Consider the following 20985-nt stretch of genomic DNA (forward strand, 5'->3'; position numbering starts at 1 on the left):
TACTAGTTAAGTTTCCCTACTGGATGAGAATAACATGTCAGCATCACATACCTCAAAATAATTAGAGTACTCTGATACAATGTACTCGGAGGTAGGCTTATTTTGACAGTATTTGATATATATCTGAAGCCGCTTCTCACTTCGCTGGAAAACTCCTCCAATTTCTTCAGGATGATCTAAGCATCGTTCTATATTCTTCATGAAGAAGCTGCAAATGAATTGTATACATTATAATTAACAGATCATTTGACAAAAAAAAAAAAGATAATACAAAAAAATCAACAATAACACATTGTATATTCCTGCTACAGAACAGGTGTAATGCATCCTCCAATTATAATCAACACTGCAGTGCTTAACAATAAGTTTCCCCATACTTGAATTATTGGAATCACTAATTATCAAAGTGCACATCCAGGCCAGAGTATAGTAGCTGTTTTCTTAGTGGTGAGGCATTTATATATCTGCTTCCTCCCAATGAAAAATTGGGATTTAAATGGAAAAAAAAAAAAAAAAAGAGATAATGTCACTACTGTATATACATTATGCTTCAGTATGGTTATCACTCACTGTCACAACAACTGCCAAAATTATAAGTGCTGACAGTTCCTTGATTTAAAAAATACATTAATTTTATCTGAAATTGTAGAAAATCTTTTTCTGAAAACGACACCAAAAATGCAAAATTGATGGAAAACTGACACAGTTGCAAATTCGGCAATCTGGGAGCAATTTAAGCATTGGTAATTTAGCCCAGTTTGTCTTTTTTTTTTTTTTTTTTTTTTTTTTTAGCCAATTTCATTGCTCAGTTTGACACAATTCTTAGCTGCCGATTTAACTATCAGACCTACCCTATAACGTACACAAGTTAGTAATATGGCCAATTTTACACAAAATTAAAAATATTCCAATTTAAAAACAAGGTTCACAATAAACACTGTAGGCATTCCAGCCAATACAACAACATTTCCTCCATTAATTAATCACATCCTCAGGTCTCCCCTACATAACACTTGCCCCCCATTTTGAATCCACATAAAAACGGAAGTTTTACTCTATTTCTCAGATAATAAAATATAACCAAGAATGATTAGTCATGATTTAGGTTGTCCAATAAAATCTAATATTTCTGCCACTTGGAGCTCTATTTCAAGCTACTTCTGGTCTGAAACCAAGCAAAATGGGCTTATGCACCAACCTTCGTCGGGTGTGGACGTCTCGTTCTCACCTAAGTATCAGTGATAAATTTTCCCCACTCTCTCTGGGACTCTTGTCCTCGTCTACTTTGCCTGCCAGGCACATTACAGGAGGGGCATCTATCATTGGCTTACTTTTAGCCAGCTCCATTTTTTTCCATTCTGCGGATAATTCTTCAATGGTTTTTGGGAAGCCGGTTACTGAACTGAGGTGAGAGTGTGGGTGTCCTGCTCTGTTGGGGCGTCCACCTGATCTAACTGGGAATTTCTAGTTACTGTTTCTATTTACAAAGGAACTCTTGTTCCTTATTCTTTCATCATCCAACTTTGGGCAACAAATCTTCCCCATACATCAGGAAGTTGGGCTCTATATGGTATGAGCTGTCAGTGGCCCTGATAAACCCAACAAACAAAAACCAAGCAAAATCATCACTGCTCGAGTAATATGTCTTCCATTCTGTTAACTGATACCAAGAAACAGCCAGTAAAACAAAAGCCAACCTAGAACACATTTCAAGTTGCTATTTTAAACCATCATGCAATGGGTGGGACACACCAAAAACTTGTTCTCTCATGTCTAGGACAAAGTTAACCACTTGTAGCATATTTGAGGGAGCTGTGCTTAACCCTTTCAGGGTCCGTCCCGTAGATCTACGGCTTCACGTTGTGTCCAAACCGTAGATCTACGCCAAAATTCTAGCGCCGTCAAATTTAGCACGAAAGCGCTCATAGGCCTACATGTGAGAGAACGGGTCAGCGTGGTGGGTGTGCGCCCTAAACAAAAAATCTAGGCGCCCGCATAGCATTGTGGGAACGCCGGCTCAGTTACCCTTGTTCACCATGCCTCGTCGCAAGTCAGCTCTCACTCCCCGGAAAATTGGGACTCTCCTCTTCCTATCTGATAGTTCTGACACTGATGGAAGTGGAAATGAAGACGAATTCTATGGCTTTGATCAGTTAGTGACCGAAAGGAATTACCTGGAGTTTACCTGGAGAGAGTTCCGGGGGTCAACGCCCCCGCGGCCCGGTCTGTGACCAGGCCTCCTTAGGTCAGTGTCCCAGGATGCGACCCACACCAGTCGACTAACACCCAGGTACCCATTTTACTGATGGGGAACATAGACAACAGGTTGAAAGAAACACGTCCAATGTTTCTACTCTGGCTGGGAATCGAACCCAGGCCCTCGCCGTGTGAAGCGAGAGCGTTAACCACCAGGCCACCAGAGCCTGTAAATGACCAGGATATCGATAATAGTGCAGAAAGCCCTGACGATCCTCAACCTTCTACCTCTGGTGTGGGCACTCGTGACTCGCGGTCGGTTGTGCCTCAACGCAAGAGAAAACTAATATTTTTGCGTGGCCAGGCCTCTGACTTCAGTAATGATGATGATAGTGACGTGGATTGTGATTTTATTGCGCTTGACGATCATTCGAGTAGTGATATTCACCAGTGAAGTGCCGGTATGTTCGCCGCCGCATGCGTTCGGGTAGTGTACCCTATGCTGTGCCCAGGGGACGGAGTACATCCCGTGGCCCTACACCAGGTTTAGATAGTGATAGTGAGGATGTGGCTACACTTGGCATGGATAGACCACAGGCATCAGTAGATGGTGGTAGTGGTGATGGTAGTGGCACCGCCATGCGTGACTCGCCAGCCCAGGCTGGGACCCACACTGCTGACTCGTCAGTTCAAGGACAAAGTGGAGAGTCAGCCACCAGCCCACCACAACCACAACCACCCACACAACCAGCCTATGATGTCCAGTATCCACCAGCAAACCATATCTGGGATTGGCAGCAAAATCCCAATTTTGTTCCCAAGCCCCATCACTTTGATGACTCTCAAAGTGGAATTCTACCTACTTGTCCCCTTGGAACCATGGCCAATGAACTGGAATTCTTTGAATTAATCTTTGACCAGCCATTGATGGAAACTATTGTCAGGGAAAGTAATAAGTATTTTGAGTACACCATGGCAAATACGATCATATCACCACAGTCAAGACTACACAGGTGGAAAGAGACGACTGTTGCAGAAATGTATTTGCTTTTTGCAACAATAATGCTTATGCCTCATGTCTATAAGCATAATATAAAAGCATACTGGTCCACAGATCGGCTAATTTCTACCCCGGTCTTCAGTGAAATCATCCTGACAAAACCAGGCCTGACAGAAGTGACAGGTTATACAAGATTAGAAATGTTTTCATGTATCTCAAACAAAAGTTCAGCATATACTTTTATCCATTCAAGAATCTTGTAATTGACGAGTCTTTGATTTTGTTCAAAGGTAGACTGTCATTCAAGCAGTATATACCGAGCAAGAGGAAACGCTTTGGTATAAAACTGTTTGTACTCTGTGACTGTGACAGTGGCCTGGTGTTGGATATTGTTGTATACACGGGAAGTAAAACATTGAAAGATACCAAGATGTTATTGGGTATCTCAGGTGACGTAGTGAGAAACATGATGGCACCTTATCTTGGTAAGGGGCATACATTATATACCGATAACTGGTACACAAGCCCATTACTCAGTGATTTCATGCGAGTGAATAAAACAGATGTGTGTGGCACAGTGCATTCTAATCGTAAACATATGCCCAGGCTCAACGCAGGTGCTCGTGGTGATGATGTGCAGGTGTTTACTGCCAATGACATCATGCCATTACGGTGGCATGACAAACGAGATGTCACATTGTTGACAACCATTCACCGTAATGAAATGCAAGACAGTGGCAAAGTTGATCGAGTGACTAATGAACGTATTCGAAAACCAGTGACAGTGATTGATTATACACAAAACATACGCTTGGTTGACAAATGTGACATGCAGATTGGTTTTGTTGATTGTGTTCGTAAGAGTTACAAGTGGTACATGAAACTTTTCTTCCATCTCATGGACATTTCAATGCTCAATGCATATAATATGTACCAAATGAAGACTGGCAACAGACCACCGTATGGTGAATTTTGTTTGTCTGTTGTCAAACAACTCGTAATGAAGTACCAGGTAAGAACACCTGCTATACAACAAGGTCCTCGAATTACTCAGGATATACCCAAGCGTTTGAGGAGGGAAGGTGATCATTTCATAATACAGCTTCCTTCAACTCAGGAGAAATTTGCTCAGAAGAGATGCATCGTCTGTGCACAAACAAAACGACGGCAACAAAGATGCAAAGACACTCGGTTTATGTGTGAGGAATGTAAGATACCTCTGTGCATGGTGCCTTGTTTCAAGGAGTTCCACAAGCTCCAGCAGTTCTAAAACCATGTCCAGTGATTGTAAATATGTAAATATATGATAGAACATTAGTATTATACAAGATTTGTGCATGTTTATTGTAAGAAACAACAGTGGTAAACAACAATATGATAATAACTTTAGTGCGGTTATTGTGTTCAATACAGTGAGTTTATATATATACATTATATACAGTATTGGTCTCTCAGGCCCCAAATGTTAGTAGGTAAAGAAAAAATTGGAAAAGAAAAGAAAAAACTAAAAAAAACGCTAAATAAAGTAATGCGCGTATGTGGAATTTGTCGATGTTGCCGCCACCACATCATTTTGGACAAACTTCTTGGCACTGTATCTCGGTAAATACTGATCAGAATTTTTTTTTTTGTCTTATTACCTTCACAAAAATATGCTCTTTAATTCTGTAAGAAAAAAATTTTTTTTTTGTTTTTTTCAAAATTTCTTGGACACTGGAGCACCACTTCAGATTTTGGCCTTGGACCCTGAAGGGGTTAAAACATCAATCTATGTGAGTGACACTGGTGCCAATGACTTAATCTACATATGAGAGTGAAAAGGGTTAAATATGAATTTTCTGATAAATCAGGATGACTGATGTAGCAATGTTTACATACCTCTGTCCCTCCTTCCCTGTACAGGTGCCTGTACAGGAATGCCTTAGCTATATGTGTACAGCTATTCTCTAATGTACTTTTTTTTTTTTTTTTAACCTTGCTGGCCATTGCCTCCCAAGGTAGGGTGACTCAAAAAAGGAAATGCATTCACCATCATTCATTCAATCAGTGTCTTGCCAGAACCGCACTGACACTACAATTCAGAAGACCATCTGACTGCAACAGTCCTTCTCCTTCAGAGTGCAGACACTGACCTTCCAATATCCAGGATTAGTCCAGTTAACTGATTTCCCTGAATCCCTTCATACATATTACTTCAATGACATAGGTATCTTTATAGGAAGGCATGTTGCCAACCCGTGGATTTTTCCATTTCAGTACAAAAATAACATACAAAGTAGAAAATGAAGTGATTAGTCTCTCAGCCTTGCAGAACTATACACCAGACATTAGAAGCTGGTGTTCAGTACTTTCAAACTGAGGGAGTGATTACCTCATCTTTCACTGTCTTCTGCATATAGATCTGCAAGGCTAAGAGACTGATTACCTCATTTTCTATTGTCTTCAAATATCACATTTGTCTTGAATTAAAAAAGCCAGTGGTTGGTGAAATGTTTTCTGGTAAAAATGCCCAGGTGTTGCATGCATCTAATTCCTCATCATCTTATGAATATTGTATACCATTATTGTAATAAAATCTTCATCACACTTCAACAGAATGTCCATTAAAAACCACTTGTCTCCATAAATTTGCATCTATCCCACTTGCACAACCCTGTTGGATCCTCAAACTCCAGAAATTATCACTTAATAGTACCTGTGATGCACACTTTTTTAAACTGCAGTGGAACCTCAAATTTCGAACTTAATCTGTTCCAGGAGTTAGTTCTAAATTCGAAAAGTTTGAAAAGCGAAGCAATATTTCCCATAAGAAATAATGGAAATACAATTAATCTGTCCCAGAAACTCAAAAATATTCACAAAAAAAAAATACATTTTATGGAGATTAATTATAGTTTTACATACACACAACAAATATAGTGTACAATTATGTATTAATAAATTTAAATAAACATATAAAATAACATTTTTACTTACCTTTATTGAAGATTGGTGATGGCATCTGGAAGAGAGGGAGGAGGAGAGAGGGAGTTGGGGTTAGTGTTTGGAAGGGGAATCCCCCTCCATAAGGACTTTAGGTATCAAAGCCCTGGGTTACTTCCCTAATGTCTTTTAATGCCACTAGGACCACCTTGAGTCACTGGACCCCTGTCTCACAAAATAACTGTAGACAGTCCTCTGTTTCTGGCACCTCTAAGATTTCCCTAAAATGGGACATGGTTTTGTCACTGAACTTGTTGCAACGATGGCTTGTTTCAGCTTGCTCAGGGTGGTACTTCTCCACAAACATTTGGACATCATTCCACTTGGCACAAATCTCCTTAATCTTTGAAGAAGGCAGACAGGTCCGGTACCCGGCAGTTCGAAAATAGGGGCTAGTTCGATAATAGAGACAAAGTTGGTTCTAAAAAAGTGGTCGATTTTCAAAGAGTTCGATAAGCAATACGTTCGAAGTTTGAGGTTCCACTGTATTTATATTGCTGTTCTTACCATGCAGTAATAGATTTTAGTGAAATATTGTAACAGAATATTCAATCTGATGCAGTATATTGTGCAAAAAAGCATTGTACCACAGATTATTTTATTTAATTAAAAACTTTTAACAAATGAAATGCAGTACATTCACAAAAGCATATGGTAGTCAGGCACTATATGTAGTAGACCTACAGGGTTGGTATGCTTTAGTGAGTAAAATCAGCCCAAGGATTCAGTTGGTCTCTGAGTGATCACAACCCTTCAACTTAACAATGGCAGTGATGATAGCTGGTCTGGGTTCTAAAGAGTAGAAAATCTCTTGGAACTCATCAAAGGTACATCATAAAATGGGGGTATTATTCTGGACACATTTATTTAGTAATAAACTTTGCCTTGTGTCTGATAATTGGTAATTGGAACAAGATTATTATGAAACTTACTCTCTGTGCCACTCATATATAGCTTCCAAATTTCCAAATACCATTTTGTCTTTCCCATCTTTTAGGTCTTCAGGCATTTTCACCTCTGAATCTGGATTCCGCATCTCTGTGATATAACCTTCAACAACATCTGCGAGGTCTCGGACATAAAGACGTTCAGTTTCTACTAATTCAGCAATAACAAATTGTCGTTTGTGAAGTTCTCGCTGTTCCCTTGTCATATCACAATCACCTGTAAATAAATATACCATGATTAAAGTTGGGCCAAGTGAATAACAAAATTACTTTCCCATATTTCATTTTTTATGCAGAAATTTTAATGCAGTAAACCCTATAACACTTTTAAAATTATAGGTAAAATGCACTGGCTAAATTATACTTTTAACTTCTTTATTTTCAATTTTTATTGCAGTACGTATATCTGTAAATTTGTTTGCACACTACAATATTAGGTGCACTTGGGTAGCTGTGGGAAAAGGTTGGACAAATACATGGGTGGGAATGGTAGGTTTTAAGAAGGACCTGCCTTGTATGGGCCAGTAGGCCTGCTGCAGTGTTCCTCTATTTTCATGTTCATCTTAAGAGAGTGGAAGACAAAAAAAATATTAAAAGATAAAAAGGTACTATACAACAAAAAGTGAAAACAAAGCTTAAAACTGAAGGCATTAATGAGATTGTGATTACTTTATTTATACAAAAAATAATATCCAAGATTAAAAATCTGGTGAATAATTTTTTTTGTGAAACTTTTCTGTATTTTCTGGCAGAAATTAAGAACTATCTGTATACCTTCTTGTTAAATACAAACCTGGACTAGAATCTTGTACAAGAAGTGAATGAGGTAGGGCTGAGGCCCCCAGATCTGCATCATCTGATAGTTGAGAGGTTAACAGAGCACCTTGAGATGGTAGGGGAGATGAGGCTTCATCACCACAACACCCATCTCCTGAGCTTCCCCATTCTTTCAAACGTTCACTAGTTTCAGAATGTTGTTCCTGTTGAAAGAAATATTAGATTTTCATTAAACATATCTAATGCCTCTGAACTTAAGAAAATATTCTGAAATGATGGGTTCCCCATTTGAATTCATATAGCTTATGTATGCACAGTAGTAAATTTTTATTTTCCATAAATTCTCTAACTAAATTGTTTTTCTTAGATGATAATGATGAGATATCAATGTATACAGTAATGGGTAGTGAAAATCAGTATACTGCTACCAGCATTAAAATACACTCAACAGTTGCTTTATAAGTGAAATAAGGATACTTCTCACTAACATCTTACATAAAAGATTGCAGCTCTCTTATTTCTTGATGTCCCCTCGCTATATGCACACTGTCTTGTGTTTGTGCTGTTATTCTCTTCAGAGGAGGTTAAATTAGAAGATGTTATTTCTGAAATATGCTGTCTGCACCAGCTATAAGTTTTCCTAAATCTTGTCCTTAAATCCTGGGATAACCCTCGAACTAACTTTGGAGGTGAAAACACATTCTTGGTTGTGCCATTAAGGCATTTTTCTTTATTGCCTTCCATAATTAATTTAACTTTTATTATTATTTTCTTGAACTTAATTTCATAAATAAAAACCAAAAGTATAAACAGTAGTCTGTAAAAAAAAAAAAAAAAACTGAATCAAGGTCATATAGGTTTCTTGAAAAACAGGCAAATACAATATGACAATTTCTCAGAAAAACTAACAGATACGATGGTTTCTCATGTAAAGCACAGTATTTCAAGAAATACACTGCAGTGCTGGATAAAATTGGTTTAGGTGTCAATTTCTAAAAAATAATCTGGTGCAGTCCTCAAAAGAGCAGATTTCTAAGGACTTAAGTTTTTCCAGGTGTCACTGTTTACAGTAATTTACAACAAGTGGAAACCACTGTATTAACTTAATACAATACTTTGAAGCATAAAGGAGGTCAGTCTTCTATTGAATGCCCATCATAACAAGTACAGAAAGCGTTACTTGTGACGACCTCCATCACGACGCATTTCCCACTCATTAGCCTCCTTGCATTCTATCTGGACATCACCTAGTAATACAAGTCAAAGAGCAGCAGCAGCAGCAGCTGCAGCTTGAGAGAAAACTGGCAGAGTGATATGATGGTGACTTCCACAGCTCTTTATCTATGGCATCTGCACCACACAAGCTTGTGCACACACAACACTTAACTCTTGATACACATAAAGATAAGGGAGACAAGGTATCATAGAGGTATTTATTTCAGTGCTTAACTATCCAGCTTATTTTTTTTTTTTAATTAACAGACATTACACCAAAGTTTACCTTGCTTAACCCCTTCAGGGTCCAAGGCCCAAATCTGAAGTGGTGCCCCAGTGTCCAAGAATTTTCCCCCCCAAAATTTATTTTTTCTTATGAAATGGTAGAGAATCTTTTTGTGAAGGTAATAAAACAAAAAGTATGAAATTTGCTGGAAAATTGACGAAATTATGCTCTCGCGAATTTTGATGTGTCAGCGATATTTATGAATCGGCGATTTTGCCGACTTTGACTCCCATTTTAGGCCAATTACATTATTCCAGTCAACCAAATTCTTAGCTATTTCACTAGTATTACTTCTAGTCTATCGATTGAGCACAAGAAATCGCCAAGTCAACTGTTTCAACTACAAATTAAAGTGATCGGAAATTGTTAATTTGGCCAATTTAACACAAAGTTCAAAATATTCCAATTTCAAAATAGGGTCCAGAATAAACAATGTAGGTATTCCGAGAACTAAACTAACATTTCCTCTGTTCATTAGTTACATTTTGAGGCTTTACAAATAAATTCCATTTTGATTTTTTATTCACATAATGAATTTTTATTCACACCAAAAAATAGAAGATTTACTGTTATGCAATACTGTAATAATTGTACAAATATCATCACCATATTTGTGAATGCATATTAGACCCACCAGCTGGCGTGTATTAGACGTGTGAGGTCGTTTGTTTACTCTTGAATATCGGCAAAAATTTAACATTTCTGCTACTTTGAGCTCAGTTTCAAGCTATTTCCAGTGCTAAAACCAATCAAAATCATCTCTATTTCTGTAATATGTCTTCCATTCTATCAAATGAGACCAAGAAATCGCAAATACAACTACAAAAAACATACAAAAAAACACTGCAAATTCGCTGTTTTAATAGAAAAATCATGATTTCAGTTTTTTTCTCTCATTATACACAACGTGCTGCAGGATCTGTTTTATGTGGTGCACACATACCACATAGATGTATTCTCTCATATCTAGGCCCAAATGTACCACTCAGTTTATCAGAGTGAGCTGAGCTCATGACGTAGATCTACGGTTTGGACCCTGAACGTAAAGCCATAGATCTACAGGATGGACCTTCAAAGGGTTAATACTGTAACATCATAGAAAACAACATTCTTGAAAAACAAAGAATTACAGGTGCTCAGTTTTACTCCAATAGTTCTGACTACTTTTTATAGAATGTACACTACTGCCTCTAGGAAAAACTAACTGTTCAGGGGTGAGCAAGGAGAGCAAGATTTGTGAGGAAGAGAAAGGAGATGGGAAGTAAGACGGGCAGAAAGCAGCAACTTCACTCTGGCTGTACCCTTCTCCAGAACTTCACTCCATCTGAGATCCTATATATCCAGGATGACTCGAGTATGGAACACATTCGTACAGCATAATGATGTCAACGAGATAAAGTCAGTTGATCAAATGAAAATGCTGGCCCACAGATGGCTCCAACTTCATCCTGTTCCCTACTTGTATGTCTCATAACAATAAAAATGCTTTCAAATGAGCTGATGTAGGTAACAGCTCTTAGCTTGCCAATAAAGTTAGGAATCCTTAACCTGTAAATAGCTTGTCAATAAAGCTAGGGATTCTTAACCTTGTCAAACCCTGTGTATAAAAAAAAAAAAAAAAAAAAAAAAAAAAAAAAAGGGAAAGGATACAGGAAGAAAGAGAGGAACAAAGGGCCTCTGTTTCACACTTGTATGGCAGGATGGTAGTACCTCCCTGGATGGTTAATGTCTAACCTACAATTCATTAGTTGGAGACACTGAAAGACAGGAGGAATGATGGAGAGGGGAGATGGATGGAGCGGGTGAGCCCGAAATGGGCAATTACAAAATGAGGTGAACTTACCTCAAATATACCTTTGCTGCCACAGTTGAATTAACAATTTTTGTACATTTTCATCATTTTACTTGCCTAATTTCTTAATTATTCCTCATACAGTTTTTATGGTACATATTTTAAATTCTGTTTTTTCTTGATTCAGTATTATATTACTCCTTTTAATTTCTTCATTTTCTTTTTCCAAACTATTTAAGTTATGGCTGGCTCAAGTGTGTGCAACAGCTAAACTTCATAAAATAACTAAAAATAATATAGAGATGGGGCAATACCATATTTTTTACTGATACTGATACTCGGTTTTTAAGCCAATACCAATACCACCAAAATTAGTCGATACCTAATTATGCCATCTAAATCAGCCGATATCTAATAATACCATCAAAACTGGTTGATACCTACCAATGCTGAATTTAAGGCTAATACCAATACTATCAAAATTGACCAATATCCACTGTTACCAATACTCTGGCACTCCCCTAAACAAATCCAGCATCAAGAAAATGTTAGCATTACATATACAATATTAATGAAATGCATAAGTAGAGCAGTTATAATGCATGCTTCTGAGATGTACTGTTTCTACATGATTGATGACTGCAAAGAAATTAAGCTAAAAAGCATTAAGTCACCACAGTTGATTGAAACACTATTTGAGATAAATTACATGAAATCCTAACCACACACACACACACTATATATATATATTTGGGATATTGGCAGTTTGGAGGGATATGTTGTGTATCTTTATACGTATATGCTTCTAAACTGTTGTACTCTGAGCACCTCTGCAAAAACAGTGATTATGTGTGAGTGTGGTGAAAGTGTTGAATGATGATGAAAGCATTTTCTTTTTGGGGATTTTCTTTCTTTTTTGGGTCACCCTGCCTCGGTGGGAGACGGCCAACTTGTTGAAAAAAAAAAAAAAAAAAAAATATGCAAGATTACAGGTACGTCTTGCTACTTCTACTTACACTTAGGTCACACTACACATACATGTACACGTTTATTTTTACACACTCATCTGAGTTTTCTTTGATTTTATCTTAATAGTTCTTGGTCTTATTACTTTTCCTTTTATATCCATGGGGAAGTGGAATAAGAATCTTTCCTCCATAAGCCATGTGTGTTGTAAAAGTCAACTAAAATGCCGGGAACAATGGGCTAGTAACCCCTTTTCCTGTAAAGATTACTAAAAAGAATAAGAAGAAGAAAATTGTCAAAGTGGGAAGTCTGAATGTGCGTGAATGTTGTGCAAATGATAAGAAAGAGATGATTGTGGATGTTATGAATGAGAAGAAACTGGATGTCCTGGCTTTAAGTGAAACAAAGCTGAAGGGGGTGGGAGAGTTTCAATGGAGAGGAATAAATGGGATTAGGTCAGGGGTTTCAAATAGAGTTAGAGCTAAAGAAAGAGTAGCAATAATGTTGAAGGATAAGCTATGGCAGGAAAAGAGGGACTACAAATGCATAAATTCAAGGATTATGTGGAGTAAAATAAAGATTGGATGTGAAAAGTGGGTTATAGTAAGCGTGTATGCACCTGGAGAAGAAAGAAGTGTAGAGGAGAGAGAGTGATTCTGGGAAATGTTGAGTGAATGCATGGGGAGTTTTGAATCAAGTGTGAGAGTAATGGTGGTTGGGGATTTCAATGCTAAAGTGGGTAAAAATGTTATGGAGGGAGTAGTAGGTAAATTTGGGGTGCCAGGGGTAAATGTAAATGGGGAGCCTTTAATTGAGCTATGTGTAGAAAGAAATTTGGTAATAAGTAATACATATTTTATGAAAAAGAGGATAAATAAATATACAAGGTATGATGTAGCACGTAATGAAAGTAGTTTGTTAGATTATGTATTGGTGGATAAAAGGTTGATGGGTAGGCTCCAGGATGTACATGTTTATAGAGGGGCAACTGATATGTCAGATCATTATTTAGTTGTAGCTACAGTTAGAGTAAGAGGTAGATGGGAAAAGAGGAAGGTGGCAACAACAAGTAAGAGGGAGGTGAAAGTGTATAAACTAAGGGAGGAGGAAGTTCGGGCGAGATATAAGCGACTATTGGCAGAAAGGTGGGCTAGTGCAAAGATGAGTAGTGGGGGGGTTGAAGAGGGTTGGAATAGTTTTAAAAATGCAGTATTAGAATGTGGGGCAGAAGTTTGTGGTTATAGGAGGGTGGGGGCAGGAGGAAAGAGGAGTGATTGGTGGAATGATGAAGTAAAGGGTGTGATAAAAGAGAAAAAGGTAGCTTATGAGAGGTTTTTACAAAGCAGAAGTGTTATAAGAAGAGCAGAGTATTTGGAGAGTAAAAGAAAGGTGAAGAGAGTGGTGAGAGAGTGCAAAAGGAGAGCAGATGAAAGAGTGGGAGAGGCACTGTCAAGAAATTTTAATGAAAATAAGAAAAAATTTTGGAGTGAGTTAAACAAGTTAAGAAAGCCTAGGGAAAGTATGGATTTGTCCGTTAAAAACAGAGTAGGGGAGTTAGTAGATGGGGAGAGGGAGGTATTAGGTAGATGGCGAGAATATTTTGAGGAACTTTTAAATGTTGAGGAAGAAAGGGAGGCGGTAATTTCATGCACTGGCCAGGGAGGTATACCATCTTTTAGGAGTGAAGAAGAGCAGAATGTAAGTGTGGTGGAGGTACGTGAGGCATTACGTAGAATGAAAGGGGGTAAAGCAGCTGGAACTGATGGGATCATGACAGAAATGTTAAAAGCAGGGGGGGGATATAGTGTTGGAGTGGTTGGTACTTTTGTTTAATAAATGTATGAAAGAGGGGAAGGCACCTAGGGATTGGCGGAGAGCATGTATAGTCCCTTTATATAAAGGGAAAGGGGACAAAAGAGATTGTAAAAATTATAGAGGAATAAGTTTACTGAGTATACCAGGAAAAGTATACGGTAGAGTTATAATTGAAAGAATTAGAGGTAAGACAGAATGTAGAATTGCGGATGAGCAAGGAGGCTTCAGAGTGGGTAGGGGATGTGTAGATCAAGTGTTTACATTGAAGCATATATGTGAACAGTATTTAGATAAAGGTAGGGAAGTTTTTATTGCATTTATGGATTTAGAAAAGGCATATGATAGAGTGGATAGAGGAGCAATGTGGCAGATGTTGCAAGTTTATGGAATAGGTGGTAAGTTACTAAATGCTGTAAAGAGCTTTTATGAGGATAGTGAGGCTCAGGTTAGGGTGTGTAGAAGAGAGGGAGAATACTTCCCGGTAAAAGTAGGTCTTAGACAGGGATGTGTAATGTCACCATGGTTGTTTAATATATTTATAGATGGGGTTGTAAAGGAAGTAAATGCTAGGGTGTTCGGGAGAGGGGTGGGATTAAATTATGGGGAATCAAATTCAAAATGGGAATTGACACAGTTACTTTTTGCTGATGATACTGTGCTTATGGGAGATTCTAAAGAAAAATTGCAAAGGTTAGTGGATGAGTTTGAGAATGTGTGTAAAGGTAGAAAATTGAAAGTGAACATAGAAAAGAGTAAGGTGATGAGGGTATCAAATGATTTAGATAAAGAAAAAATGGATATCAAATTGGGGAGGAGGAGTATGGAAGAAGTGAATGTTTTCAGATACTTGGGAGTTGACGTGTCGGCGGATGGATTTATGAAGGATGAGGTTAATCATAGAATTGACGAGGGAAAAAAGGTGAGTGGTGCGTTGAGGTATATGTGGAGTCAAAAAACGTTATCTATGGAGGCAAAGAAGGGAATGTATGAAAGTATAGTAGTACCAACACTCTTATATGGATGTGAAGCTTGGGTGGTAAATGCAGCAGCAAGGAGATGCTTGGAGGCAGTGGAGATGTCCTGTCTAAGGGCAATGTGTGGTGTAAATATTATGCAGAAAATTCGGAGTGTGGAAATTAGGAGAAGGTGTGGAGTTAATAAAAGCATTAGTCAGAGGGCAGAAGAGGGGTTGTTGAGGTGGTTTGGTCATTTAGAGAGAATGGATCAAAGTAGAATGACATGGAAAGCATATAAATCTATAGGGGAAGGAAAGAGGGGTAGGGGTCGTCCTCGAAAGGGTTGGAAAGAGGGGGAAAAGGAGGTTTTGTGGGAGAGGGGCTTGGACTTCCAGCAAGCGTGCATGAGCGTGTTAGATAGGAGTGAATGGAGACGAATGATACTTGGGACCTGACGATCTGTTGGAGTGTGAGCAGGGTAATATTTAGTGAAGGGATTCAGGGAAACCGGTTATTTTCATATAGTCGGACTTGAGTCCTGGAAATGGGAAGTACAATGCCTGCACTTTAAAGGAGTGGTTTGGGATATTGGCAGTTTGGAGGGATATGTTGTGTATCTTTATACGTATATGCTTCTAAACTGTTGTATTCTGAGCACCTCTGCAAAAGCAGTGATAATGTGTGAGTGTGGTGAAAGTGTTGAATGATGATGAAAGTATTTTCTTTTTGGGGATTTTCTTTCTTTTTTGGGTCACCCTGCCTCGGTGGGAGACGACCGACTTGTTGAAAAAAAAAAAAAAATATATATATATATATATATATATATATATATATATATATATATATATATATATATATATATATATAATTTACTTTGTGTGTGTGTGTCATGCCGAATGTGTAAAACTGGTCAATTAGCAAGAACTCATTTAAAATTAAGTCCTTTCTAAAATTTTCTCTTATACGTTTAAAGATATATATTTTTTTCATTAATATTGATGTAAAAATTTATAATTTTGCACCAAAAGGAACTTATAAAACTTACCTAACCTTATTATAACAAGTGCAATTTATTTTAGCCTAACCCAACTAAATATATTTTAGATTTGTTTACAATAATTTAATACTAAACAAACACAGTGAAATATATTTTTTTGTTAGATTCAGAATGATTTTGGAATAATTATTGCATACACAAATTTTCACTTGTCCTATATGGCAAGATGAGCGTTGCTATTTAAGCCAAGATCGCAAGTTCTGCCTGTTCGGCAACACACACACACACACACACACACACACACACACACACAAAAAAAAAAAAAAAAAAAAAAAAAAAAAAAAAATATGCAAACTGACATTTACAATGATAGTAATGCTAAAATCTAATTTAAGTAAAAGTGTTCCCTGCACTACTGGTAACTGTTCCAAGAGCAGTCAAATTTATATAAATTTCATATAAGACTGGCACAATACTGGTAATTATAGTGAAACCTCAGTACAGTATAATGAACCCCTGTTAACTGATTTCGGATATCACGGAAATTCTTTTTTGTAGGACATAGGCTCAGTGAGTCTGCTGTATGGAAGTGTCCTGTAGAAACAGTTACAGAGGAGCAAGTCTGTTGCATCACACATTTGTCTTTGGGAGGTGTCTGTTAGTACCATCAATACAATGGACAGTATACTTCAACACAGGTTTGTTTGTATGCACTGCATCCAAGACCTACTTGTTTTCACTGATTCTTGGCACGGGTGCCACTGGCCCAGTCCATGTTAGTTTCTTATTGTCTCGGTGTGCACCCACATACTATTGTCATTTAGCCTTGAATTTCCCTGGATTTAGTGATTTTGTTACTTTAATATAATAAGTACTGTACTGTATCAAACACTTTAATGCAATGGATTTTCTTTGAGGCAGACACCCTTTACCTTTTCCACCTCATTACCCTCTTATACTGAGGTTTCACCATTGTTCATGTGTTGCATTAGTTCTTAATTCTCTTAAAATTTTTTACTGTAAATAATAAGAAAAATCCATTAATAATTTCAGTACTACTACTACTACTACATATTATATTAAAAGTATTTCTATTATTACTGCTCTGATACTAACAAACTAAACCATTAACAAATTGTAACATAGTACACGATACAGTACAGGAGGGCCCCACTTTACGGCATTTCGCTAATGCAGCAGTTTTCCATTATACCAATTTTTCATTTATTCAGACTTCCTACAATAAATTCACCACTCACTTTAAGCTAAGTCTGAAAATATTTTAAGGTAAGTAATATGGGTACTGTATATGCATTTTTTAAGCCTAGCTCTATTGCTCACTTGATATATGATAGTATAAATGTGTTACCAGGCTTTTATATGCATCTGAAAAATAAAAAAAAAGGCTATGTTTTACTTTACAGCAGTAGCTCGGAATCTAACCTGCCGTATAAACAAGGCCCGTCTGTATACTGCGATCAATCTGATCTAATAGGTTCATCCATGCAAGAAAAATGTTCTAATTTCATCATACACAATTCAAGATTCACTGATTAAATAATAGTTATTGTAATTAGTAGATTAGAATGTAAATATTAAAAAACCTATTACAGCAAATCATGCATAAGGTATAATAAAGTGTAGAAAATTAGATAATGCATAATTACCAATGTAAGTACTAAGGATGATCACCTTAGGTGGTGATAAAACACACAAAGAACAGTTTTCCATCAAACGTGCATCAGCCTGCAGATGTCTGGGAGATGAAAATTATAATCTCGTGTGAAAATGTTGCAACATCAAGAAAAGGCTTAATGTGAGAGAAAAGAGCATGCATTGTGCTACTAATGGAGCATGCAAGGTGATGACCCCGAGTGCTCACCATCTTCTCCTTGACAATGTTTTCTATCTCCGTGGCCAGGTCTGTCGTGGTCCCCTCTGCTGTCTTCAGGGCTACACTTGACGACTGTAGAGGAATGGGATCTGTCAACCACCGTAAACCAATGCACCAGCTGTTGGCCAGGATTATCCAATACACTAACAAACAGCAACCTTCACCATACTGGCTATTACCCAAAATCAAGAAATCATTACCCATTGCAAAAGAACCTTTAACCCAAGACCTTTCTTCAGTTATTACACTCCCTAGGTAATCCTTAAATTAACACACCCAGAATATTAGAAGTAAACATCTACCAAAACACTGGCAGAAAATTCACTGCAATCACCAAAATTTATTACCTCTTTAATTAATCAACATTTACTATGTAAATGTTTTTATAGTAAGCCTCAATTACAGTTCCTGTAAATGCTGCTTGCCACACTGGCTAGAGCTTTGGAAACCAAAGTGGCTGAAGTGAGTGAAGACTAGAGATTTACTTATATACATGTGCTGTGCTTGGTGCTCAATGTATTCTTTTCTTTATCTCCGAAAGTTAAGTGTCTACTCCTGAATCTGAAGCCCACTGGTGGGCAAAAAAAAATTTTTTTTTTCCTTTTGTGAGAGGTGAACAAAGGGCAAATGGAAGGTTGGACACTGGCCCCTCTGAATCAATCAGCTGGTCTTACTGGGATAGTGTTGAGCAGTCACTGAAGAGTAAAAAGTCTTGGTCCTGTGGCTGTCCCAAGGCCCTTTGAAGGTTATTTGTGTATATCTCTACACTACCCTTTGTATCATTAAGAAGTTGAATGCCTGCCTCTGTTGGCCTTTGAGGATTTGGGAGGAGATGGTGAGATGCTATTTTTTTTTTTTTTTTTTTTTTTTTTTTTTTTTTTTTTTTTTTTTTTTTTTTTTTTTTTTTAGGAATATTTATAGCTTTTCAAAGACCAAAGATTGGCAATAAGGAATGTGAGTTGCCTCATTCTGGAAGATTCCCAATGACTAATCATAATCTTCCTGCTGTTCCTTGCTCGAAGATCCTACCACCCCTAGCCAGTCCAGTAGGTTTTAACACTTCTACAAACTACTTGTGTGTTGCCTAACATTCACCCAGGAAATTCCTTTCATTTGGCCACACTGCTATTAGTCTCCATGTGAAGAAAAATGCATTTTTTGTGTTACAGGTGAGTACAGCCAGACACTAATGCCATAGTATTATCATTCATAAACTAACCCAAATTCACACTGCACATGAACAGGATGCATTTTAAGTTGATGCCTTTCTTTAACTTAAGGTATTGACTAGTATATTCATAACTGTCAGTCATGTCTAATTAACTCTGCATTGAAAGAGTCATTCTTCCTGGGATGCTCTTCCTCAGAGTTTATAGGAGTGCACAGGAGATACCCACAGCTGCCTCAAGATTCAGGTCCTTCTTACCTCTGATGGAGACATTTGTCCACTTTTTCATGGTCACCATCACTAAGTGAACATCATAAGCAAGTTTACTTTTGTTGCTCCATCCCATCAACAGTATATCAAGCAAGTTAATGGTTACTGAGCTGCAACCTAATGTTGTATTGGAACTGGCCATCTGCCTAAATAATGCTAATTGGCTGCTGAATGATCCGTCTCATTACCTTAATTATGTAGGTGGTCATGCTTCATATTCCCAGCAATGTTCTCTCATAAGTATATAAATTTTTCTATGAGAGGAGGGCAATGTTATTTTTGGTCAGGCACTAGTTCATCTCAGACAGGAATGCTATCTATTCCTTATTCTCAAGCAAACCATTCTCCTTGCTCTCCCATAGTAATCTGATTCCTTACCTTTAGTGTACAACAGCTTTCAGGCATTTTCTTTAGACAAACCTACATCATTACCATCTCTCTCTTCACGCACGCCACCACTCCAGAGCATTTTCTGTCCCACTAGTGTGGAGGTGAAGGTTTATGTGTCATTGTCTACCATCAAAACCTACCATAATGTTGTGTGCAGCCTGCCTTGGCTTTCAAATATGTCATGTGTTAAAGAATTTCTAAACCTCGGTATGGATCTTTGTGCCCCTCTTCTGGTGTTGCCACAGTCTACTGTCTCTTCTGGTATTTCTGCCTGTCATCTTTAGCCATTCCATTACAAATATGGTCCATATAATCTCTGAGAAGACATCAATGACATTAATTTCCTATAGTCTGTCTGCCCTTCTTCCCTTACATTAATAGTAGTCCCACTTCTCTGTTAAGGACTAGTGCTCACACTTGATCATTTCCCGTCACACACACATATACTACCGTGATCTCTGGCTCTGTGATTTTTGGTATTCATTGTTTATCATTAATTTGGTTTGTGTTGAAACCCTTGTACATAAGTTAATATTATACATACATATTTAGTGAAAATTAGCAGAAGATTCAGAGTGTGGAAATTAGGAGAAGGTGTGGAGTTAATAAAAGCATTAGTCAGAGGGCTGAAGAGGGGTCTGGTCATTTAGAGAGAATGGATCAATGTAGAATGACATGGAGAGCGTATAAATTTGTAGGGGAAGAAAGGCGGGGTAGGGGTCGTCCTTGAAAAGGTTGGAGGGAGGGGGTAAAGGAAGTTTTGTGGGTGAGGGGCTTGGACTTCCAGCAAAGCATGCGTGAGCATGTTAGATAGGAGTGAATGGAGATGAATGGTTTTTGGGATGTGGTGAGCTGTTGGAGTGTGAGCAGGATAATATTTAGTGAAGGGATTCAGGGAAGCCCGTTATTTTTATATAGCCGGACTTGAGTACTGGAAATGGGAAGTACAATGCCTGCACTTTAAAGGAGGGGATTGGGATATTGGCAGTTTGGAGGGATACATTATATATCTTTATATATGTTTCTACACTGTTGTATCTGGGCACCTCTGCAAAAACAGTAATTATATATGAGTGAGGTGAAAGTGTTGAATGATGAAAGTATTTTCTTTTTGGAGATTTTCTTTCTTTTTGGGTCACCCTGCCTCAGTGGGAGACAGCTGACTTGTTAAAAAAAAAATTAGTTAAGAAACAATATATAGTGTACATAAATTACACATTATTATGTATTTTTCAGTGACATTTGTGACCCTTGCTCACAGCACCACCCATTGCAAAACTGTAACAAAAGTACTGTACTGTGCTTCATGAAATAGTAAAGTAGGACTTGTGCTT

The 20985-nt window shown here is 37.7% G+C and overlaps 1 protein-coding gene and 1 long non-coding RNA gene across 15 annotated transcripts in view; one reads left to right on the plus strand and one right to left on the minus strand.

The window, feature by feature from the left end:
• LOC138854147 (uncharacterized) overlaps positions 1–20985 on the plus strand; it is a 133122-nt gene that overhangs the window by 82852 nt on the left and 29285 nt on the right. The gene's annotated exons all lie outside the window — the stretch shown is intronic.
• Positions 1–20985, minus strand: part of trio (trio Rho guanine nucleotide exchange factor) — an 810995-nt gene that overhangs the window by 52516 nt on the left and 737494 nt on the right. For 10 of the 14 annotated variants that reach the window (XM_070095516.1, XM_070095520.1, XM_070095522.1 and 7 more), the window contains 5 exons: positions 17812–17895; positions 7919–8105; positions 7637–7687; positions 7111–7342; positions 52–208 (listed from right to left, as the gene is read on the minus strand). In XM_070095516.1, coding sequence (XP_069951617.1) covers positions 52–208; positions 7111–7342; positions 7637–7687; positions 7919–8105; positions 17812–17895 — 711 coding nt within the window. The remainder of the gene's footprint in view (positions 1–51; positions 209–7110; positions 7343–7636; positions 7688–7918; positions 8106–17811; positions 17896–20985) is intronic. The other 4 variants (XM_070095519.1, XM_070095525.1, XM_070095524.1 and 1 more) reach the window with 3 other exon arrangements.

This window comes from Cherax quadricarinatus, chromosome 50 (genome assembly GCF_038502225.1).
Source record: "Cherax quadricarinatus isolate ZL_2023a chromosome 50, ASM3850222v1, whole genome shotgun sequence".
In the NCBI taxonomy this organism is placed as follows: Eukaryota; Metazoa; Arthropoda; class Malacostraca; order Decapoda; family Parastacidae; genus Cherax; species Cherax quadricarinatus.